We start from the raw sequence: 27,062 nt of genomic DNA, 5'->3' as shown, positions 1-27,062 counted from the left end.
TACCTGGTTAGGGGTTTTTTTTGTTTTTTTTTGTTGGGGGGGGGGGTCGTTCAAGTGTAAGCAACTTACCTGGTTAGGGTTTTGGTGGGGGTTGTTCAAGTGTAGACCACTTAAGGGTTTGGATGGGCGTTGTTCAAGTGGCCCTGGTTAAGATTGGGGTGGGTGTTATTCCACTGTGGCCCACTAAGCTTGTTAGGGCTAAGGAACCTGGTTCCAGTGTAGGGCTTGTAAGGGTTGGGAAAGGTGTTGTTTCAGTGTTGACCTTGTTAGAGTTGGGATGGGCAATGTGCCAGTGTAGATAACTCAGCTGGTTATGGCTAGGGGATGTGGTTCCAGTTAAGACCTTGTTATGGTTTGAATGGGTGTTGTTCCAGAGTAGGCCACATAGCTTGTTATGCCTAGGGGCCATGTTCCAGTGTAGACCTTATGAAAAATTAAGGACTGGTGTTGTTCCAGTGTAGACCACACAGCCTAAGAAACCATGTAATGTTCCAGTGTAGACCTGGTTAGATTTATAACTGGTGTTGTTTGAGTGTAGGCCACATAGCTGGTTATGCCTAAGAAACCATGTTCCAGTGCAGACCTGGTTATGTTTAGGACTGGTGTTGTTCCAGTGTAGGCCATATAGCTGGTAAGGCCTAAGAAACCATGTTCCAGTGTAGACCTGGTTATGTTTAGGACTGGTGTTGTTCCAGTGTAGGCCACATATCTGGTAAAGCCTAAGAAACCATGTTCCAGTGCAGACTTAGTTATGTTTAGGACTGGTGTTGTTCCAGTGTAGGCTACATAGCTGGTTAGGCCTAAGAAACCATGTTCCAGTGTAAACCTGGTTAGATTAAGGATTGGTGATGTTCAAGTTAAGGTCACTTAGACTTGTGCTCCATTAGGCATAGGGAGCCTTGTTACAGTCCAATCCTGGCTAGATTTAGGACTGGTGTTGTTCCAGTATAGGCCACTTAGCTTGTTCAGGCTAGAGGGCCTTTTTCCAGTGTAGACTCTGGTAATGGTAAGGATCGTATTGGGTTAAGCATCATCCCAGTAAAGGCCACCAGCCTCAGCATTATATGGGGGGGGGGGGGGGGGGGCGGGCACTTGCCTGGTTAGGGTTAGGATGTGCCTTGTTCCAGTCATCTGTCATATTACCTCGGTCAGTCTTCTCAAATGGAGTGTGCACGGCAGATGGACGAATCCTGTATAACCAACTGGAATAAAAGTAAATCAACTGTAAACAAATGCCAATTTTGGTTGGATATGAAATGATAGCCCCGATAGTAAATTATTTAAATGTATACTTGGCTATCTTCATTTATAGATTTGTAATTACAGTAAAAATAATAATCTTGTTTTCTTTTCCGAATATGACTGATAGCCTCTGGTTTGAACACAATAGCCAGTTATTTCCACATGTCATGATTTTTGGACGGTGCCCCTCAGGGCCCGTCCTAAGTAGGCACATCAGCCGATCAAACTACAAGCCAAAGCACGCCAGTGCGCTCAGTAAATAGTTTGCATCATTGTTTTGAATACACAGCTGATTTAAAGTGGCTGTTACATAGTTTTTTTCTAAAATATCTTGGGGAATAGTGAGAGAAGTGGGTCATGTATAATTTATTGACCATTGGTTCTGAAATCAAATATTTATATTGATAAACCATTTCGCCAATATTGACTACTTCATGGAAATAGTTCCACTACATAACTACAAAACTGCATTCGGAACTCCTCGGCCATTTTACTGTATCGATAAAAATAAATCCGTCAATGTTTCGAACTGAATACTGAAGTACATTGTTACTAAACATATTTAATTCAATACTTTGAACTATCGAAATATTTTAAAATATATATCATACTGTAGACTCTTTAAGTAGAATCATCAAAATATGATGCGTTAATGGCATGACCCAAAATGACCCGGTTTATCCAAGATGGCGGACGAATCAACACATGTCCGTGGAATTTCCGATGTCAAATCGGATTTAAGGCATCACACTTGAGTTTTACAATGGATTGTTAGTGCTAAAAAGGAGAATTAAAAATAATTAATTAAATAAAATCATCAGCTTATGGTCAATTTGGCTGAATTTAACGCAATACAATTAATGACTGATATACATCTGGTGAAAGGTCACCAACTGCTAAAAGTAAGTTGCAGTAAATACGGAAATACAAACTTAGTAAAAATCCAAAAAAACAATGACGTCGTTTTGCTTCGTGCCATTAGTAGATGTTAATAATTGTTGCAAATATTGATTGGTTTTGAATACAGCGGGTAATTGGCCTTGCAGGGACTTTGGTGGGGATTTTACCAACTGTTCGTCTCCGCATGGCATGGAATTTAGCTGGTGTTGGCTGTACTGAAAGTCCAAGTCGCGGCTATTCCCAAGATCTTGGGGTGGGGGGGGGGGGGGGATGGGCGTGGTTCTACAATTGACTGACTAGTGCATAATTTGGTTCCCTTTATGCCATGTTGATCTGATTCATACCATAGTAGAATATTTTCTTCAACTGTAACAACACTTCGATATTAAACATTGCATTGCAAAATAGGAACACGAAAGTTTCACATAATTTATCTTGAGCCAATATCATTGTTTAATCACACAAGTGTGTATAATTACACAAGTGTTTCATTAAACACTTAAATTCTGATCAGCTTCTGTCAACATAGCATTGCCATTTTGGACCTATCTAGCTGATGCGCGTCATCTTGAAGCTCAATATACATCAAGTCGAAAATTATAGATGTGTTCACTATGTGACGTGCCATATCAAAAATGGTAAAAAATCATTCAATGTACAATTATTTGAACTAAATAAACTTAGTGCTTGAAATGTCATTCTTGGCTAGGAGAAAAAGTTGGATGTGGACATGAAGACTCGCCAAAACAAAACTTGTCCAAGACTCTGAAGTTGCTGTTTATTTGGACTAGTCAAGTATTAAACTTTTCAACAAGATAAAGTTACTATAAATGATCCTGGCATTAGGACACGGAGCTAGCCTGTTTGTATTATCTGGATGGTGCTAAGCCCCTGGTGAGCCTTAAATGCCTTGATTTGAAATCTGCCACTTATTATTCACCATCATTGACTACACATTTTTCAGGTAAGTGTAAATTACAGTATTTTCTTGTATGTTAAAATTAACAATGGTAAAAGATAATGCATAACTTAATTGTGCATGCTGGGGATATCAATATTGTATACATGCATATAGCTTTACGGATATTTACAGTGTCTAAATAGCTCAAAAGGGTCTTACTCAATGAAAACAAAAAATCAAAATACTAGAATGTAGACAGGATTTTGACATTTTTTGGCAATTAATTAAATTCAAGGGTGTAGCCAGGCTGTACTAAATGTGAGGGGCTATGGGATGGGGAATCCCTGTAACCGTAGGAGGTTAAGGGGGGGGGGGGCTGCTCCCCACAGAAATTTTTTGATTTTTAAAGCTGTGTTAGCTATCTACCACAGAGAAACAATGCTTTTTATAGCTGATCTTCCCTTTAAGGATTTATTCTGATGTCAAAACATAACCCTCGACTTTGATGCCATGTTTGACCATTTTTTTACGCATGTGCGTAAGTGTGTAACACTGGCTACGCCCCTGAAATTGTTCTGTTCAAATCATTCTCATTGGTATGCCTATCAAGCATCAAACATGTATGTCTAAAAAAGATCAATAAAAACAAGCCATATTACTGAAATGTTCAAGGCCAACAGATCCCTTCAGAGAAAATCATGCATAACCCTTTTATATACATATATTCTCCCTCCAAACAGAGACCTGGTATGTTAATTTGCATATTTAATCCAGGACATCCACATACTATGAATGCACTTCCCCCTTTGGCAGAATGTTACATTACCCTTATTCGTTATTTCAATTTATTTCTGAAGACAGCATGAACTTTTATAGAAAAGGAGTGTCAGTAATTTAGTCTGACAGCTTGTGATTTTTTTTTCAATCAGAAGGAAATTTTGCAATTTTAACATGGCCATGTTTTGACATGCTTGCACAGTGTGTGAATTGTGATCAAAATTGTGCTTGGTTAATTTTGTGCTAATGTATATCTTGGACTTGACATATTTCTTAGTTACCACATGGCTTGTTCCAATGGGTAAAGCATTTGGAAATGTCAGTTCAAACCTGATAAATATGAAATTCTTTTGCTTAATTCAATTTCAATATTTTCAAAACACCCTCTTTTTTAAAAACTTGTTTTAATAGATGTTTATGGATAAGAAGACTCTTAATTTGAACATCAACTTGTTTAGACTAAGAAATAATGAGCCCTTAAATCTGCACTCCCACAGATTGACTATTTTAACAGCTTCTTTTATTTTTTGTTTTGGAAAGAGCATATTATTGCGTAAATATATATGTGCAAACCAATAATAAGATATCTGACAAAATATCAGATCTTAGATTTTCATATTTATGTTCAAAAATTGATGCTTAATGGCTTAAACTGATACTAACGGTTAAAGAAAAAATGCATAAAACATCAATTTTTGAACTTAAGTATAAGAATCTATGATCTGATTTTTTGTCAGCAGTCTTATATTACTGGTTTCCATGGATTTTCGCAAAAAAAATGGCTCATTCCAAAACAAAAAATAAAGAAGTTGTTAATACTTTCAATCTGTGAGAGTGCAGCTTTAACAACAAAAATAGAATAAACCTACAATTAAGCAAATGAAATTTCAGATAGGCATAAATGAAGTGCTATCCTTAATCATTAACAATTTCATTCTTCAAGTTTGGTTTTTCCTCAGCCTACTGTCACTCTCCTGCTGCACAATCCCTGCATAAGATTTTACGTCGACAATGAATTAGACAATGAGGTTGTATTCTAAGTCAATTTAATGACCTAAAGTAACTAGCTTAATGATTAAGAAGGGCTCATTATCAGCAATCACTCCTCCCATTCTTAATAAAAAAAATTCATAAAGATTTTTTTTCTTGTTTTTTTTTATTTACTTGTATACTTTATATCCAGTTAAATACAGCCATCACACATTTTTTCTCTCCTAAATACACATGGGGATATCAATATAACATTGGTCTATTTCTATTGGTCAAAAAAATGTCACGACTCCAATATTTATGAAACACCGCTGCTGGTCAAGGTCAGGTCACGCGGTGACACCACATTTTTCCATTTTCCAAATTTAAATTACACCAAAATGGCGTCTTTATTCGAATTTGATGAACATTTCAATGAATAAATAAAACATTTAAACAGGATAACAGGTTGTCAACGTTATACTTACATTACAAGGTTAGTAGGTGACATAGTATTGGAAATACGAGGGGGCAAGAATCCATATTTAGGTTCGAGCTTCACTCCACTGCAATATGGTTTCCTTTACATTGAATATCCCATATCGCGGGTTACCTACTGACCAAGGAACTTATAGTATCCTTCCACATGTTTTTAAACAAATTCATAGACAAGAATGTTTTTTTCAAATGACAATTTGTCATTTTGTATTCATTGTGATGAAAAAATGTAAAATTAAATTTCCAACCAATTCTTAAGAGGAAAAAAATGTGATATTTATCTTATCTCCTGATAAAAACTTTCAATCAAGTTGGGTACTGAATGGGGTACAATATTGGTTTAAATAGGAAATGACATCATGAACACATAGTAATCTATGACTTCATCTTACCGGTGACCATTATGATGTCACAATTAAAAAGAGTTTAGTTTTTTGTTGTTATTCCTTTCTGCTGTACTTGATATTGTAGGGGGCTCGCCCTAGTTTCACGTTAGTGAATGTACTCGACGCAAATTTATATCACAACTTCGCTTCAACTTATTGTAGGCCGTGTGAACAAGCTCAGCTTGGCTCTCAAGTAACCAACTCAACTCTGATATTACGCAGACATTCTGTAGTTCGTACCAATTGTCAACCACGTATTGAAAACAGTTTAAAAGTTTTAACAGTTTTATTGCATTAATAAAGGTGAAACATCACTCGAACTTGATACAAATGTTTATACAGAAATATTATGTATTTATATCATAATATTCATTAAAAGTCACTAGTTTTCGCTGGTGCGCACGTTCCGAAAAACTTGTATTATATAATATAATTTATTTGTTATATTATTTATTAATCTAGCGGTGTTATTTCTGTAGTTCAACGCGATTTCAATATTGTTCTGGTAATGCAATCTAAGCGAGATAACTCACAAAAGTCACCCTACTTGCTTATAAAAGTTGTCTGTGCATTATATCTTCAATATGTATACTGCACTAGTAGGACTTTGTCAATGAACATTTGTAAAACTACTTATAAATGTTCAATTCATACAAAGTCACATAAGTTATACGTTTGCTGAGTGATTATTTTATCAAGTAGTTCTTTAATGTAACTATTGTAATTATTTCAGTTGAAACTCAGATTTATTACTTTAGCAAACGTAACGTGGTTCTGCACTGAACAAATGCTTGACTCAGACTGCCTGCCAACGAAAATCGTGGCACTTTTATACTCTCACAGTTGGCAAAACGCTACTACCAATAAGAATGACGGCAATGCCACCCAAAACGTTGGCAGTGCCAAGAAAAATTATGGCAGTGACAACGATTTGAATGGCAGTCATGTGACTGCCACAAAATAGAACGTTTATCAAAGGCAGCCATCTTGGAAAAATATGTAACTGATACAAAGAAAGGCTCCGGACATAGCCTTAAGTTTTGGAATGTAAACATAAACAAATCAAAAAGATGAGTCACCTTATACATGACTGCACTTGACCTTAAACGAGCGGAAGTTGCGCAGAAAAACAAAATGGCTGACATTGTGTGAGTACAGAAACTTTACGATAAATAATGCAAGATATATGGATATAACGTCGCACCAGCGGTGAGGAAAACAAATGCATCTTAACACCAAAATATTGAGGAAAGCTATTGTTGAACGATTTAAATTTAAAAGCATGCATCTGTTGAAAACGTTCACTAAATGCTTACAATTACCGGGTGGGGTAAAGTTTATCTGAAATGCACTTTTGGCAAATATAAATACAGAGTCAGTTCATGATACTTTTACCCCTCCGAATATCATCATGTTCTGAATAAAATCGGGTAAGTGTTAAATAAGATAGCTTTAAAAAGTATAGGTTACATTTATAATGTATTTATGTTAATAACAAGAACAAGTTTAACTTTAAATTAATGTCTTGTGTCCCAAAATCCGGGCACAACAATATCACCTTTATATGTATTCTTCTTACAAACAGTGTGAGAATGATCGCATGATTCTTTGGTTTGAAATTTTTCCTAATACAAATTTTTGTATAGAATAGCATCGCTTTAATGGTACATGTATCCTGTTTTTAGCTCGACTATTTGAAGAATATGGAGAGCTATACTACTCACCCAAGCGTCGGTGTCACACCTTGGTTAAGGTTTTGCATGTAAGCACCTTTAAGTCATTATCTCAGCAAATACATCATGTATTGCATTGAAACTTTAGATATGTATTCCCAACTATCTAACCTACTAAATTAATGAAGTTAGATAACACTGATTTGAATTTAATGCAAAAAATGGGCCTTTATTATTTGACTTAGAAATTCTGGTTAAGGTATTGCATGTAAGCACACATAGGTTGATATCTCAGCAACTACTTGATGTATTGCATTAAGATTTTATACAATGGTACTAAACCATCCAACCTTCCTAATTAACCAAGTAAGATAACTCTAGTTTGCATTTAATGCAAATAATGACCCTTTATTATTCGACTTAAAAATTCTGGCTAAGGTTTTGCTTTATTATTTGACATATAAATTCAAATACATCATGTATTGCATTGAAACTTTATACACAGGATCCCCCCTATTCAACCTTCTTAAATAATCAGGAAAGATAACTCTATCTTTTATATTTTATCATTTTTGCCCCTTTATTATGCAACTTAGAAATACTGTTTAAAGTTTCAAGTATTGGACTTAAAATTTTCCATGTAACCACATTCATGTTAATATCTCAACAAATACATAATGTATTGCATTGAAATCTAATCTAATTTTACAGTGATCCATGTTTCGCCAAAACTTTTTAATCCTTACACTGAACAGCTGTGTAATAGTCGAGCGTGCAGTCTCTGTGACAGCTCTTGTTTACTAGAGAAGTAAAACAGGTAAGTTGTTTTTGTTGTCTTTACTTAAAGAATATTTTGATAAAAAGTTATGAAGACTCGTCATCATATAATAGACTGTATTAAACAACTCGTCAAGGATATATGTTAGTAAGATCGACAAAGGCTAAGTTATTTACACATTTCCTGAAATTGTTGAATATGTTTTTTAAAGCTTCATCAATGAAAACTTGACATCAGTACTGTTTTGAAAACAAACATATACTTATATATGTCGTTCTCGGATGACCCTGACTGGGACCTTTTTGACCTAATTATTTTTTAGAGCTATAGCATTTTAGACAGTTTTGAAAACAATATTTAATGTTGTCTTTTGATGACCTAGATTGTGGCCTTTTGAACATATTAAAATTTGAAGCTTCAGCCATGAAATTAAGACCATTGATTCGAAATCAAAAATCAAAATTGTGCTTTGATAACGTTATCCTTTCGACATACTTTCCTATTTTTAAGCTACTTCAATGAAAGTTTTTTAGTACAGTTTTCAAAACAAAAAGCAATGTTGTGCTTTGATGACATAGAATATGATTTTTGACATACATTCTATTTTTGAAGCAACAGCAAAGAAATTAAGACCATGTGTATAACTTTTAAAACAAATATCAATATTGTACTTGGATAACCTCGATAATTACTGTTTGACCATCTTTTCTATTTTAAGGTACTGCAACGAAAGTTCAGTAAGTTTTGCAAAACAATTATCAATGTTGTCCTCAGATCTTCTTTACTGTGACCTTTTGACCCTCTTTCATAAAATGTACTGCTTTAAGAATAATTATAAATGTTGTGTTTGGCTAACCATGATTGTGACATTTTCACTTACTTTTTTATTTTTGTGGCCTCTGCAATAAAATGTTGCTATGTTCGGAAAACAATTCATCATTGTTGTTCTCGGGTTACTTTAAAGGGACTGTACACCAGATTGGTACCAAATTTTTTTTTCCTGTAACGCAACTCAGAACAATTATTTAATAGAATGTGTTAAGCTTTGAATCATAATTATAGAGAAAAGACCAAAATGTAAAAAAATAGCAGTCCAGTGTTGTATCCACTGTGCTACAAAGGCTTACTCCAAACGGGTGGTATATTTAAGCTATATACCTTCTTAGACATACCCAGTAATATTTTTAATGGAAAAATACAAAATCACTGCTTAGCTAAAATAAATTTTAAACTATGTGGTACTTAAGTCAGTAAGATTCAATGCATTGTACACATTAATACCAAGTTTATGTCAGTTTTCGACAATTGTTTTTCTTGCAAATTGATCATCTTGTGCACAGTTGCTTCAGCTAAGGCCTACGTTTTTAATTTTGAGTACAACATTGAACTTTGGACCATGTATACTGTTTTAAAAAACATCTGTTAATGTTATGCTTCAGTTATCTTGATTGTGTCCTTTTGGCGTATTTGTTATGCAACTGGAATGAAATTTTGACTATGAGGTAGTTCTGCAAACAAACATTAACGATGATATTGCCAGGTGACCTTTTCATCAACTTTTCAAAGTTACAGCAGTAAGATGAATAATTATGTTTGGAAAATAAATATCAAGCTTAGATATTTGGTTTGAAGCATTGTCTAATTGTCCTCACCTAAGAGTGTTCAAATTATGCTTCTACCATAATTCACCTAAGAGTTCGGACACTCTAAATATTCGGACACCCATAATTATTTTCCAAAATAATTTATTTTGCGTACCTAATTTTCGGACACCCAAAGGACATCAATCATAACTTTCACAGTTACCAAGTTTCACAGACGAAGATTATTGATTTTTATCTTTACAATGCCTGGCTAGATTACCTAACCGTTGACACCACTATGACAATTTAATTAGTTACTACCCATCCTAAATGATTTATTGCCTGTTGAAAAGGAAGTGTGATATATTTATTGGACGATTAAAGAAACAACAAGGGCAATCAAGGGATTAAGAAAACATAGACATGACATGTTTGTAAAACGATCTGCCAATAAACTTTCAGACTTGTACAACACTTACAGACTGTAAGAATCAATAATCGTACAGTTATACATTAATCCTGCATAGCAATGTCCATGCTCTCCACGAGATCCTCATGGGTATAACTGTAAGTTATGTGATGTCACACAGTGTGACTCTTTGATCTGAAGCCGATAGAATGTGTTTATTCAGTTCAATGCATGTATAAAATGGTGTTTTAATTAACTTGATGAAGGATTTACACTTATAGGCGTAATAAATAAGTTTATGACCATTGATTACTACGGATAAATTAATAAGTGGTAAAATGCAAACATGAAAAAAAAGGCAGGTTAAACAAACATGTAAATAAAATGTAAAAATGGTAATTTTCTATGTTTTCGGACAGCGAAAAAAATAATTAATTTAAGGTGTCCGAACTCTTAGGTGAATTACGAGTATATTCAAGATTAGGTTCCGATGATTTTCTGTGTTTATAAGAGAAAGGACTTAGTTCTATACTTGCAGCAGACCGAACAATGTCACCGTCCATCAGCACTTTCAGTGCTTTGATTGCATGCCTAGCTTTTGCATGATCAAACAAGAGGTATCTTAGAATGTGATTATTATCCTTGCACACCCATGTGTCTGAAATGCTGTCTGGATAGAACAACTTAAGAAAATCAGGACTACAGGAACATGTTTCACTGAAGTAAAATGTGCCACAGAAAATATATTTTGCTTTTTAGGCCTTACTGATGATAGATTGTGTCACATAAGTGCAGAAGGATGCTGTGCCTTCACATTGATGGTAGCAACATAGGTCTTTTGTTCAAAACATCCATATCCTATGGTGGTCACTTCTGCCATACAATTTTAAAATCCAACAGTATGTGACAAAGATATGTACCGGACACAAACTATTATCAGTAAGGCTTATATAGCAAAAAGTACTAAATTCCGAAGGTTGCTGTGATCTTGACCTTAAAGGTGAGGACTTGAGGACATGAGCAACCACTTCATGGATGGTCAGTAGCAATTCCCTGTGTCTTGGAACCATGCGTACCACTTTTACATTGCCATTTTCCTTATAGCATTCTTTCCATTGCATTCAGGCCTAACTCAACTTATCCATGATTTTTTTTTGATTTTTTATGAAGCACACAAAGCTGTCCTCTGTTCAATGCTCGTTTACATGCATCTTTGAAAACAATAAGGTAGCAAGACAATAAAATGATGTCAGAAATTAACATGACTTTACAAAAAGCACGTAAAGTTATGGTGCCCTAATGAAGTAAAGTTTGTTATGTATCAGTCACATTATCCAGCAATGGGCAACCAATGCGTTCTTTGATAAAAATGGCGTGGTTGCCAGCCGGACACCCATAGTAATCGGACGGTGACTGAGGCCATCAGGCGAATCGGTGGGGGTCATGGGGAGAAAATAAATTGTAGTTGAAATTCAGCGATCTCTCCACCGATGCCCCACATCGCTCCTCATCGGCAACCCATCATTAACACATCTTTCAAGGATCGGCCGATGTATGGCCGAGCATCGTCCAGTGTCCTTTGAATCTGAGGTCATCGGGGGGTGAGTGGTGGGCAAAACAACCATTGGCCCATAGTCAACCGATGAACGACCGATGTACGAACGATGTTCACCAATGTATGAGCGATGTAATATACATCGGCCGGTTACCGCTCGAACATGTACAACATTCATTCAGCAGACTACAACAATGCCAAGACCAAAGAAAGACAGCAAGGAACCACCAAAGGGGAGTGACAAGGGCAAGGGCAAGGTAAGTGGCAAGGGCAAGGCGAGTGACAAGGGTAAGGCGCTGAAGAAGCCAACCCAAGCACCGACCAGGACCTCACCCCGCAAGAGACCGGAACAGGATCCAGAGAGCACAGACACTGACCACACCATCGAACATGAAGAAGATTTCGATGAAAGGGCTCCAAGAAGAGACAGCGTGTGGGGATGCCACTAGAAGAAATATCCATGGACACCATGAAGAGGATAGCCAGCTGGTTCGAGGGCATGCCCATGTTCTTTGACCTGGCCGACCCAAAGTACAAAAACACTCAACTACGAGACTTGAAGTCTGATGAATGCTCCGCCTCAAGCTCCCTCATAAGAGTTTCGTACTGCCCAAACAGGGCTCTTCTCAAGATCCAGTCTCGGACCCACCACCTTCTTCTTCGTCTACGGGCTCTTTGTCGCTCTCGTTCTGCTTCTTCTAACAACGCCACCAAGATAACGTCATGTTCAAGCCGGTCTTGTGCGAGTTGTTGCTGCAGCATGGCTAATATCAGGTGTCTTGGTGCCAAAGCCATTGTGGTTGATTGACCATGCTAGGTAGGGTGGTCATTTTATACTAATTGTCCGAAAGAATCGCCATCGGCCACGGGAGTTCAAGTTACATCGGCCAACCATCACCCGGGCATCCTACAATGTCTGTAAGATGGCCGGCCAATAATCGTACCATGTCCGATTCACAGTCCGGTCACTGGCCGAGCATTGTAGGATGATCGGTGAAGACTGTCCGATGTTGGGTCGATGTCTGGCCGGTAATCGGTGCCACGCTGGAGTCACTCGCCGAAAGATCATCTGCGAGGGTATGCACAGCCTCAGTATGATGCCTGTTGCTGTGACAGATGTGTTAAGGATTACTTGACCAATGAGGACCGATGTTGGGGCATCGCTCACACCACCTATTACCACTGGTTACCACCAGTCTACGGCCACCGGTCAGGAAATCTGACTGAGGCATTAATGTCATGTGACACTGCTGAATACATGTTTGGCAAAAGAAATTGTAACATAAATGCAATATACACAAATCTACAAGTTTTGTTGCATTTTGCATATTTAAAAAAAATAAGAGCACTTTCCGCAAACTTTTTGAACACCTCTCGTAATTTAAAAATCCGATCATGAATGAGAAAGATATGGAATGGAAAAGGGTAGGACCGTTTGACAAACTGATGGATGGATAGACGTTACACATGTGAGATTCCTATATAGCCCCATATTGACTTTGTAAAGCAGGAGTATAACAGTATTCAAAATAAATACATTAACCATACACAAATAATTATGTAGAACCTGAAATAAAAGACATGTTTTTTAATGTTATGAATGAATGCCATTCTGAATAAATATCCTTTGATGAATGGAATGTTCCTTGAGGTCTGCATGTTGGATATAATGCCATTACTAGGTATGATTTGTGTACCATGTCTAGTTGAAAACAATCTTTTTTAAAAACTGCCCCTTTGTTATTTGGGTATTGCATATACAGTAAATCTGCGGTCGTTCGAACAAGCGGTCGTTCGAGAACCGGCGGTCCCTAGAGGTCGGAGCTTGGTCCCTAACATTTTTCCTTCTATTTTCATATAAAATATACCTACCCTGCATTGAAACCTAAATATGTCAAGGAGTCGAGCAATATAGCCCAAGTACACAAATCATGCACAAAACCTTATGGCTCCCTCGAGGTCATAATTTCACACTTTTTCCCGAACGCATGTTCCAACATAAACAAACAATTGCTAGGTGTTAATTTTTCGTAAGTTCTAAAAATTGCAATGACATTTGAAAGGCAATTTGATAAGGTGTGAAAAACCGTTAATCACTGTTTATGTATGACCGATAGAAGTTGATAAGGGCATTTGAAAAGATAAAGAATTCCTTCTTGTCACTTTGCTTTGCAATATGGCAATTTTGTAAAAATAAGCATAAAACTATCTATTTATTCATTTTTTGATATTTCTTTTACATTTTACATTTGGTATACATTTAGTATACGACCTCCTTTGAACATATGAGCGATTTCGACAAACCAACACATAATTGGTGCCTACTTAAAAAAGTCGGTTTGACGACTTCAAACTTAAAATACACTGAAATATATTTCATAACAGACTGGAAAAAAAATTTCGGGTCGTTCGAAACATAGGTTACCTTGAGGTTTTGGCTCGGTCCCCAGCGTCCTCGAGCGATCACAGTTTTACTGTATATATATATATATAACACCTTAATTTAAAAGGATAACTAGATGATTGTTTTTGTAATCGAAAACAGATGCCTCTCCCTCTGAACATCGTTTCAATATGGTGAACATTTTTGGCAAGTTATTGCATAATCCTTCAAGCGGTTTATGAGATATGGAGCGGACATGAAATGTAGTCATATTATAGTCATATGATCTTAGGTCTCTAAGCGTGATCTTGCCCTTAGAACCGTGCTGGTTGTAACATGTGCTCTCCATATGGTGAACATTTGTGGCTAGTAATTTTAAAATCCTTTAAGCGGTACACAACATATTGAGATATAGTCATATGACCTTTGACCTCTAAGTAGTGTTGGGAATTGGATCCAGTTTGACTATCAGTAATCAGTTCCACTCAAGTGACTGATTATAGATAGTACAATCAGTTTTTGACAATACCTTTATTGTACTTTTATTCTTGTACATTACCCATAATTGTTTACTAAGCTTATGTTATGCGTATGTTTAGTAATTTAGTGTTGCTGTTGCTTTGGGTCATATTGTTAAAGAAACAACTGAACATTACTGAATGCAAAAATACAGCAAGCAGAAAATTGGCGGAAGTTAACCAAATGCAAATAACTAGAGGAAAGAAGAAAAGCAACTCACTGGTTGGATTGATGATCAATTATGACCAAATACAATCGATTGTCACCAATTTCAGACCCAACCAAACATTTTTTTATCATAATTTATCATCAAAACATCACTTCCTCCTAGCATTACATTGTTGAATCCAGCTGGTTGTTACATGCGCTCTGCACTTAGTCTCAATATGGTGAAAATTTGAGTTATTTCAAAACCTTCACGTGGTTCAAGAGATATGGAGTGGACACTACAGTGACAAACAGATTGACGGACGGACTAGAGCAAAAACTATAGGTCTCCCCATTTATGGAGGGACTGACAAAATTATACAATTGAAAAATATGGTGTTTGACTTGACTTTATAGTACAAGAAAATGCTTAACAATTGCAATATTTTTAACACAATATGTGCATATTCTCTTTTCTGAAGGCTGAAAATTGGTTACAGCTTTTGAAAAATAATTATAAGTTGGTTTATGGAAAGAGCTCAAACACTGTAACACAAAGTCTCAGCTGATCTTGGCATTGGATTTCGAATTTAGAATAAGTACCGTAAATGACTGGGTATAAGACGATAGGGGGTATTAGACGCAGGGAAAAAAAATCTGTGAAAAGTCCGAGAAAAAACTTTTAATCTATGTTTTTGGTTAAAAGACGCATAGAAAAAATGTCAAAATCGTCCGGCATTTTCAGCCACCATGTTTGTTGACAGTGACAAAAAAATTTTTTTCGTGAAAATGGCGATGGTTATCTTTAAAACCATACTGTCGAGAATGAAAAGTTATGTTATGCAAAAAAATATTTTGACAGTGCCCAACTTTGCTTTTTTATATGTAAGTTTGATTATTGTTTAATTCAATTTATTATTCAAAATAATATTGAATACCGTAATTCACAAGAGTTCGGACACCATAAATTAATTATTTTTTTCGCTCTCCGAATACATAGAAAATTATTTTATTTACATGTTTGTTTAACAAAGTGTAAATCCTTCATCAAGTTAATTAAAACACCATTTTATACATGCACTGAGCTGAATAAACACATTCTATCGGCTTCAGATCAAAGAGTCACACACTGTGTGACGTCACATAACTTAGTTATACCCACGAGGATCTCGTGGAGAGCATGGACATTGCTATGCAGGATTAATGTATAACTGTACAATTATTGCTTCATATAGTCTGTAAGTGTGGTACAAGTTTGAAAGCTTATTGGCAGATCGTTTTACAAACATGCCATGTCGATGTTTTCTTAATCCCTTGATTGCCCTTGTTGTTTGTTTAATCCTCAAATAAATATATCACACTTCCTTTTCAACAGGCAATAAATCGTTTAGGATGGGTAGTAACTAATTAAATTGTCACAGTGGTGTATACGGTTAGGTAATCTAGCCAGGCATTGTAAAGATAAAAATCAATAATCTTCGTCTGTGAAACTTTGTAACTATGAAAGTTATGATTGATGTCCTTTGGGTGTCCGAAAATTAGGTACGCAAAATAAATTATTTTGGGAAATAATTATGGGTGTCCAAATATTTAGAGTGTCCGAACTCTTAGGTGAATTAAGGTAACTTTAATCGAAAAATATTTTTGTTGAAATTATAAACGTCTTACGATATACCGTATCCCGATCTTCAACTGCCGTTTTAACCCGTATATACTCGATCAATATGACGTGAGTAACATCCCTTTCTACATAAATCTAAACAAACTCTCAGCTTGAAATTGACCTCAGAAAAAAAGTTCAAAAAATTGTTACTGGGTATTATACGCAGGCATTTTTTTGCATCAAAATCTGAGGGAAAAAAGTGCGTCTAATACCCAGTCATTTACGGTATTTGGGAATGTTTGTGAAACCTAGGCCGGGGCCAGGTCTATTTTGTTTGAATAAAATAAAACTGCACAAAAGTATTTAACTGCTTGAAATGACAGCATTACTTTATTGCCCTAACTCTTGGTTCTGCTTGATCATGTTCCCAATTTAAATCTCAAACATGATTTAATCAGAATAAAGCATGCATGATTATGCTTGCATTTATAATACAGGCTAGAGTTTATTTCTTATAAGATTAACAGTAAAACTGTCCATCCCAGATCAGTTGAAAGTGAGTAGTGTACCTCCTCATGTTAGAGTTCCTAGGAGCAGTAAATGCTGACCCAGACAGCTGTTCAGCATACAGGCCATATTCACATTTCTGTGGGTTGTTCTGAAACAAAGAATTCAAACATCATAGTTTAAATTATTTATATAAGTGTATAATAAAATTTGGTCTTGGCAAGAAAAAGTAGAAAATCAGGAAATGACATCAAAATTAAACCATGCTACAAATTTTTGTTTTTAAATAAGCTCTTGTTACATGCGCTCTGGCTGTCATACTATCACAGGAATGTGACATTGGACCCCAAAAGGCTTTGTTAGACAGTGTTAGTGTTAAGGCCTATATGGACAGATAACCTTCAGTATTACACATATTTTCATATTGGCCATCCCTATGTTCCAATGAAGTTTGGAAATATTAATCGCTTACATTTTTAAAGAGCGAAGTATGAGAAATGGGAAGTCACTGCAAGATTGAGTGAATGTCAATTCGTGTCTGTTATACTTTTAAATGTGATTGTTGCGCATTATTGAACACGTATGATAATGATAGAGATATGTTTGCCAGGATTAATATTTTAATGAAAACATTGAATTGAAAAAAATGAACTTTTATGTTAAAGAGAATGAAGAAAAAAATAACTAGCACTGAAGAACGATTACGATAAGTGAATGATGAAGGAAAATAGCTTGATCTTGTTCACCATTTCAAATTCAAATTCTAGTAGTCATTATCAATAGAAGTCATCTGCTGGTAGTATTCAAACTGCCTGAAAAATATAAGGTTAATGGACACAAGTGTTTATCAATTCTTGTTCTTAAAGTGACTGGCTCACACTGTGGAAAATGGGTAAATATACGTGTACTAACCCATACATCAATGTTATAATAAAAACATGAATTCTGTAATCAAATTAGGTCTCTTCATGTTTACTTTGACAACATGTATAAAATAAACAACATTTATACCATTGACTTAAAAAAAATCACTGTATTTAGGAAAATTGGAAGGTGTTAGTAAAAATCACATTTGTAGAAAATTTAATGTATAATCGGTGTTGACTGCTTTTTGTGGAATAAGAAAGAGGTCTGAATATTAAAAAATAATTAAATACGACAATGCTGAGTGATTTGACTAACGACTGGTACTTCTACTATTTTGATGGATGTACGGTACCGTACATCTCCGTATACCTTGAGTGTACGGGCATGTACGGTCTCCGTACACTTTGAAAATACAGGATTATACCATTCCCGTACACGATGAATATACAGGCGTGTACAATTCCCATATATTATGGATGTACTGAAATATACCAGTTCCCGTACACGGTGAGTGTACGGAAAAGTAACAATTCCCGTACACTATTGATATACGGAAATGTACTTTTTCCCGTACACCCATGTTGCAAAAAAGTTTGGAAATTTGTTATCATTTGACAGCATATATTGTACGAACAACATTTATACCATTGACGTGTATACATTTTTCCGTGTTACTTTGAGAAACAAGAATATCATTATGATACAGAAGAATAAGATTTGACAATGCTGAGTGGTGTTTCATTTGACAGCTATGTGATACGATCAACATGTATTACATATACCATTGACTTATTCGTTTTTCCGTGTTTCAGAGTAACAGGAGTCGCGTTTTGTAGAAATATTAATGCTTTTATGTGTTTACTTTTAACAGCCATTGAAGAAATTACAATGACATCAATATGATACAAAATAATTGAATTTGACAATGCTGGGTGGATAATTTCACGGTTAGGGCCCGGGAATGTTTAGTTCCCCGTACATGATGAATATACTGGCGTGTACAAATCCCGTATATTATGGATGTTCGGAAATCTACAAGTAACATTACCCGTACAAAACGGATACACGGACATGTTGTGTTTCCCGTACATGCTTAGTGTTTAGTTTCCCCGTATATGCTGAATATACCAATGGGGCATATAGGTTATGAGTGGAGGGGTTCACTCCTAAATGTTAGGACTTACAGTGAAACTGCGTTCCCTCGAACAAGCGGTCGTTCGAGAACCGGCGTTCCCTCAAGGTCGGAGCTTGGTCCCGGACTTTTTTCCTTCTATTTTCATATAGAATATACCCACGCTGCATCGAAACCTAATTATGTCGAGCAGTCGAGCAATATCCTCGGTCCCAAGTATACAAATCGTGCACATAACCTTATGGCTCCCTCGAGGTCTTAATTTCACACTTTTTCCTGAACACGTGTTTCAAAATAAACAAACATTTGCTAGGTGTTAAAATTTTTGCAAGTTGTAAAAATTGCAATGACAGTTGAAACTCAATTTGATAAGGTGTGCAAAACCGTTAATTACTGTTAACGCATGACCGATATTAGTTGATATGGGCATTTGAGATGATAATTATGAGAAGTTAATGACGAGAAGTTAATTGTGAGAAATGTAAATGAGTAATAAGATTATGAATAAACACTACCATGTCGATCCAACATCAGAATCTATGAAAATAATTCCTACTTGTTACTTTGCTTTGCAATATGGCAATTTTGTAAAAATAAAATTTCTATTTATTAATTTATTGATATTTCTTTTAAAATTTATATTTAGTTTACATATAGTATACGACAGCCTTTGAAAATATAAGCGATTTCCACAACGCAACACATAAACGGTGTCTTAGTATACAGACGACTTCAAACTTAAAATACACTGAAATATATTTCATAACAGACTGGAGAATTGAAAATTGGGTCGTTCGAAACATCGGTTCCCTCGTATTATATAAACACATAAGGCTATATCACTTCTAGTAAATCGTAGGAATTAACTAATACATTTTTCAGATAAGTCCACAGTCGACTGTTTCAATTTATGGGTGACCGAAGAAATTGGGTGCATAACTAATATATGTTGTTTTTATATTGAAAGGTGGCACCTAATATAATTAAGAAGTGTCATCACTGTCTTTTTCTCGGGTACTTTTATGGCCTTTTCAATAAGTGCATGTCGCGCGGATATCATTTGTTTTCATAACCACATCGCCAGTGGGTCATAAATCTACGAAACATGAATTATTAAAATTATTAATTCATTTCATCGACAAGCTGCGGAAAATATTATTATCATATTATGCATGAATTGAATAATGGTAAATAAATAAATGAATAAAATAAGTAATAAATATCCAGCAGGTTTATCTCACTTAAAATTGTATTCAAACGATTTTATATTATCTGTGACATCTGCTTTGATGAATGCTGATAAAAGAAGATCATATCTAAGATAAGGCGTCAAAAGAGACCGATTACTTATTAAACACAACAAAAATATTCATCAATTTCAAGTTTTCTAATTGCATTTTATTAAAATTGCATTAAGTTATAATTTTGAAAACCAGATTTGTTTTGATCTAAATTTTATTGAAAATGGCTCTAATTGTTAGCTTACTTTCTTCATAGTTTGATTCCTATTATGAACTTCCTTTTCATTAAAAGCAGCCTACCCTAATCCTCCCATTGGTATGAGGGAGTATGAGGGAGCTGAAATAAAGATGCTCTTTAAAGATTGACAATTGTAACATTTTTTTAAGTTTGGTCTCATCTGATGAATTTGGCATCAATGCCCTCATTTCAGTCATATAAGACACCTCACAGTATAACAGATCTCAACTGTTTTGAAAACTGCCGAAATATTTAGTTTTTTTAAAAAGTTAGTATTATTGTAACGCTTTTAGCCATAAAACATCAATTTTCAAACCTAAATATGAACAATTGTGATCTGGTATTTTGTCAGCAGTCTTATATCATTGAATTCCAGAATATTACGCAAAATTGGCTCATTCCATTAGACAAAAAAGTAGTCAAAACGGTCAATCTGTGAGAGTGCAGTTTTAATACTCATTTATTATTATGTATGTAAAAGAAATTCAGAGGAAGTCAAAATCACTGCAACTGTGTTAATGTCAGTGTTTTTGGCTCTCGTTATTTGTTTAATCTTTCTCTCAATCATAAAGAACTCATTTGTAATAAATATTTAGAAAGTATTATACTACTGAAGTGCAGATTGTCGGAGGTCATGGCGGATAACAAAGGGCGACTGATAAGCCACGCCTTATTTGGACGCTGATTGGTCGGTCTGGTATTGGCCGGCTAGTTTGACTGACAGCGCGCGTTATGTCAATTAGTGACATGATCATTTGCTTTGAAAAACCACATGGCCAGTGTGTCATAAAACTATACGAAATACAACTAAAACACACAAATTCTAAATCTTATTAATTAATTCGACAGACTGCGGGAAATTTAATAACCGAATAAAATATAAATAGAAATAAATACATATGAAAAATAAATACATATATAAATAGCCAGCTTCCTTATCTCACTAATTATTGTATTTAAACAATTGTGACAACTGACTTGAAGAATGCTGATAAAATCCGCTCTGATGTCATATATAAAATAAGAGGCATCTGTTTTTGAAGAAATTAGACTGAATACTTATTAAAATCAAGAACAATAATTATTAATTTCAAGTTTGCATGATTTTCATTGATAGCGGTTGACTCTGATCCATCCATTGGTATGAGGGAGTTGCAATAAAGATGCCCTATCTTTAAAGTTGCACTCTCTTAAGTTTGACAATTTTTACTTATTTACGTTTTGTCTTAGAATCAGCTTAATTTGGCTTTTAGCCATACAACATCAATTTTTCTTTTTTGTTATGCATATTTATGTGACTATAATAATTTCAATTTACGCTGATATAATAATAATAATAATAGTAAATAAAACCATTTTAATATTTAGTTTAAATTTTCAAGAAATGCGTAAGTTTCAGCCAATATTTAGCTGCTGGTCATTAAACCAATCAAGAGCGTATAATCAATAGCCAATCGTAACAGCGGGATGCAGAAAGCGCGAGAATCAATATCATCTGTGTCATTACATGAGCCAAATAGCAACAAGGAAGAATACCCAACAATAATGAGGTAAGACTACGAGCTAGCATATCATAAGATATAATTGTTATTTATTTTTTGATGGGACACCGATTATTAGTTAGTTAATATGTCTGTGAACCGTGCATATGTATTTATAATTTGAACGTGAACCATTGAACAACCGGATAAACTTTAATTCTGATGAAATGTGGGTTTGGTATTTTAATTAAGGAACAGCACTGTGAGCTTAAAATATCTTTTAATTAGAATAAATGCACATCAGAATAAAGATGGCAATCTAAAAGGTTTGACATTAGATAATTTTTGGCTCGCTGGTACAATTTTGAGGCGAAACAAAATAATGTATGCCTTTACAAATTAATACAAGCTATGTATTGAATTTACTTTGATTAAATATCAGTTGGCAAACATTGACAATTTTTCATAGAAATGTCATGTACAACACAGATTTATGTTTATGTATTATCATCACATCTGGGAATGGACTGGTTGAATTTTTTAGAGCTGCACTCTCTCAGATTGACCGTTTGACATAAAATATTTTGTCTCAGATTTAGCTAACTTTTGTATATTACCTGTGCAGAAATTACCAAGACATTCCTGAGAATTTCCTGGGAATTTCCTGAGAAAAAATCCTGAGAAAATCCCAGGAAATTCCTGGTTTCCTGGGACCCAGGCACGGTATTGGAACAGGAATTTTCCAGGAACTCCAGGAATGAAATTTCTTCAAAAAAATCCTGGGTCCAGGATTTTCTTAGGAATTACCTCGGATCTCAGGAAATTCCTGGAACCAGGAAATTCCTGAGAATTTCTGGAGACCAGGAAATTCCTGAGAATTTCTTGGGACCAGGAAATTCCTGGGAAATTCTTGAGGACCAGGAATTTCTTTTGAGAAGGTAGTTTTTTTCTTGTCCAAGAAAAATACAGGACCATATTTTATTAAAAGTAAACCACAACTTTAATTTCATTCCACTTCTCATTGATTTACTATTTACAAACAAACGATGATTTTTCAATTTTGTTATTCGCTGGGTAAGTTCCTTTGGCATATGATCTCAAGGCATAAGCCAGTCTCAATTTAGATGACACTTGTGTTCACACCGAACCTTTTGTGCATCACATCTGAAAAAAGTATGAAAATTTGTATATATTTTATAATTTCTTTAAATAGGCCACATCAGGTTAGAGCAATTGATCAAAGGTCATTGTTAGATTCTGAATTAAATTTCATGTATGTTATATCCAATTCAATTTATGCAGATAAATAAAAGGTAATGACTTAAGACAAAGGTTTAAACTACATATTTACATAAAAATGGTTCCTAGAATTCGATATTAACAATATTAATGCTCAAACTTTGGTAGTGATAAACTGCATTTTACATGCACAAACTTTCAATTTGCAATTGCCTTAAAGTGTTGCCCTAATATATGCTTATTGCCATGATCTATAGCTAATTACATCAGGAATGTAATTGTTATTATATAATTAATAGTTCTACTTTATGCTTCACATTCATGTTTATAAAAATAAAATAAAGTTTGAAAACTAAAAACTAAATTAAATAACAGATATTCAGCAACCTACCATGTGGTTGAGCAGGGATTGCCATTAATGTTCTTTAGCTTTCCAACTTTCCCATCAATTTTTTATCTTGTTTGGTCACAGGATCCTCATCTTTGCCACAGACACAACAATGGTCATCTATAGTATTAAAATAGTAAGGTAATGCATATACACACCCACATGATCATTAATAATAAGTTAATGATAGCTCAATTCTAAAATTGTAAAACTAACATAAAAAAGAGAATATAAAGTTAAATGCAGCTTATACTTTCATGTAATTAAGCACTTGTGCATATATTCATATAATTACACACAATGTTTTACAGTCATGAGACTTCAAAACATCCCAACATTGTGTTAATGGAGGTAAAAGAGAGCATAACACAGAATCTTTAAATGCTGTCAGATAAAGAATTGCAAAAACTTTAACTTTATCACTAACCATATTGTATTTATGTTCTTTTTACTGTGTAATGGTATTAAAGTTACATGTTGAAACTGTTCTTACCTTTTAAATGATTAGGAAAAAGGTTAATCCATCCAAAATATGAAAAGCTTCAGAAACCACCATGTTTACTTTCTTCTCCATACATTTGAATTTCCTAAACAAATGAATGTTAACCTGATGCCGATTGGCTCAGATAAATCTCTGCCGGAAGCTTTCTGCCTGACCTTTCAATGGGCTGATAAGCCCAGGATGTGAAACACCTGGACTCATGAAGAGTGAAAAAATTCTTGAACATGAGCAATAATAAACCTTTCAGCAGTATACTTTCTGTTCATTTAAATATAAGTGTTAATTGCCATAAATGTATGATAGAACAAAATATAACATGGTTTTATTTAGGAATAATACAATAAAAAACAGTTACTTGTATTTTATTTATATAGATATATATATTATAGTTTGAAATGATTTTGACAGTATTCTAAATTAGTTATTAGTTATATATTAAAGTTAATTGTATTCATGAGAATGAAGATTAAGTTATTCTGAACAAAACCTTCTTTTTGAAATATGCCTGCTATTGCAGGAAAAACAGGAATTTTACTTTTGAATGTTTCCTAGCTACCAGGATAAACAAGGAATTTTGTTTTGTTGCTGAATTTTTGAGAATTTAACTAAATTCCTGACTTTCAGGATAGTTTGAATGTAAAATTCCTGGTGTTGACTGATAAATTCCTGGTTATCTTATTTGCTAAAAGAAAAGTCCTGGAGTATCTTGGAATTGTCCTGGTCCTTGTCTCTGGGTTACTAAAAAATCCTGGTGTGCCTGGAATACCAGGATACCTGCTCCAGGAATCACGAGGTTCTCAGGAAATTCCCAGGATTTTGGGAAGACCAGGATAAATTTCTGCACGGGAAATTCCTTCAATTCAAGCACAAAGATCACAGTCAATTGCTAAAAAACTGCCAAAAATTACAGTTTTTAATGCTTTGAGAGTGCATTTTTAACAAGTCTAGACTTAGACATATATAGGTTGTGTCACATTTTCTAATGGTTTTTCTATCACGGGGTTTTCTAACTTCATGGTGATGAATTTGCCATATTGCTGTATTATATCAAATCTGCATTTCAAATGTCTGTACGCCACAAGCTTGTTGTGTCTTTCTTATAATTTCTTTTTTCAGTGACCTGATGTCTGTGCGCAATTTGACCTAATGCCTGAAGCCAAGAAATCACGGAATGGAACTCATATTAGTTGTGTTATGTTTTCTGGACGTTTGTTTTAACAGCCTGTATAAATTGTTGTTTGACAAGGCAGTGGAATTTTAATCATACAACATTTTGTTTGAGCAAATGCCACAATGAAATGATTATGTTAAGGCAGATCTAGAATGACATTAAACATTGATTACTCAAACATGATATTTTTAAATCTTATGAATTTATATAAATAGTAGTTTTTCTTATGTCTATAAATAATGTTTTATAAAAAACAGCATGTATTTGTTATTTCTTATCATTTGTGTCTAACACGGTCAAACCCTTTCTTTGTCCATCCCGTATAAGGTCCGTACATTCATCCGTGTACGGAGTCCGTATTCCAATCCCGTACATGTTGCGTGTACGGGTCCGTATATCCATCCCGTACACGTTGCATGTACGGAGTCCTATATCCTTCCCGTACACGTTGCGTGTACGGGCTCCCTATATTCATCCCGTACATGTTCCGTGTAAGGGTCCGTATATCCATCCCGTACACGGTGCGTGTACAGAGTTCTATATCCATCCCGTACACATTGCCTGTACGGGGTCCGTATATTCATCCCGTACACGTTGCATGTACAGGGTCCGTATATTCATCCCGTACACGTTGCATGTACGGGGTCCGTATATTCATCCCGTACCCGTTGCATGTACAGGGTCCGTATATCCATCCCGTACACGTTGAATGTACGGGGTCCGTACATCAATCCCGTACACGTTGCATCTACGGGGTCCGTATATCCATCCCGTACACGTTGCATGTACGGGGTCCGTATATCCATATATATTTTGTCAAAACATTCTATGGATAAAATGTGTATTTCTTCAAAAACACGCTTAATAACATAAAAAGATTGCACATTTTTTTTTTCGAAATTAAAATATCTAAAACTATCCGTAATTCCAAAGATACGGGAATGGATATACGGAAGTCCGTACACGTGGTGTTCCTTATACGTATTAATATAGGGGGTCCGTACATGTGGATATACGGGTCCGAACACGCCCGTATATTCAAGATGTACGGGACTTTTCTTTCCCGTATATTCAACCATTTTCCGCAGTGTCATGGTTTGTAAAATGCACTCTTTTTTAAAGTATGAAATAAAGTGTGGCAAATCATTAGGAGTATTAAAACAAAACTACCAAAAGCTGGAACTCTTCAGGAAATGTTAATATTTGCTCAAATATGGTCTTTGAAGACCAATATTTTCGTTCGCGTTTATAGCACGATTGAAAATTAATTACGGCTGTGGTGTTGCGTGATTGGTTGATTGACATTATCACATGATGTTATCAACGTATCCTTGATGAGTCAGCAAATCCACCACTTTTGTTAAAGTCCCGGTGGCTGTGTGGACTAGCTGGCTGTTTTCTATTTTTAGCTCTATTGGCCAAAGGCCAGAAGAGCTTATGCGATGGTAATGTGTAGGTGGTATGTGCGTCAGTGCGTCTGTAAACAATTCCTTGTTAACAAAATACAGCCTTCAGTTTTGATTGTATCTTGATGAAACTTGTACAGTATCTACATATCCATTAGAGATTGGTTCCTTTCGAAAACCAGCCAGATCCGCCCATGCATGCCTAGATTATGGGCCTTGAAAGTATAAAAAATCAGTGCGCCTGTAAACAATTCCTTGTTAACATGATATAGCCTTCAGTTTTGATTGTATCTCGATGAAACTAGTACAGTATATAGACATCCATTAGAGCTTGGTTCCTTGCGAAAACAAACCAGATCCGCCTATGCATTCCTAGTTTATGGGCCTTGATAGTATAAAAAAATGCTATTGTGTAAACAATTGCTTGATAACACGATACAGTCTTCAGTTTTGATTGTATCTCGATGAAACTTGTACAGTATTTGGATATCCATTAGAGCTCGGTTCCTTTCGAAAACCAGCTAGATCTGCCCATTGCATGCGTAGATTATGGGCCTTGAAAAAAGT

At 35.1% G+C, this 27,062-nt stretch overlaps 1 protein-coding gene across 4 annotated transcripts in view; it reads right to left on the bottom strand.

Annotated features, from left to right (window-relative positions):
• Positions 1-27,062, bottom strand: part of LOC128237368 (homogentisate 1,2-dioxygenase-like) — an 88,767-nt gene that overhangs the window by 50,560 nt on the left and 11,145 nt on the right. For all 4 annotated transcript variants that reach the window (XM_052952835.1, XM_052952834.1, XM_052952837.1 and 1 more), the window contains 2 exons: positions 16,893-16,981; positions 1,097-1,202 (listed from right to left, as the gene is read on the bottom strand). In XM_052952835.1, the coding sequence (XP_052808795.1) occupies positions 1,097-1,202; positions 16,893-16,981 (195 nt within the window). The remainder of the gene's footprint in view (positions 1-1,096; positions 1,203-16,892; positions 16,982-27,062) is intronic.

The sequence above is a fragment of the Mya arenaria genome, chromosome 6, assembly GCF_026914265.1.
Source record: "Mya arenaria isolate MELC-2E11 chromosome 6, ASM2691426v1".
NCBI classification, from domain to species: Eukaryota; Metazoa; Mollusca; class Bivalvia; order Myida; family Myidae; genus Mya; species Mya arenaria.
Note: the sequence above shows the minus strand (reverse complement) of the source record. Positions and strands in the feature narration are given on the sequence as shown.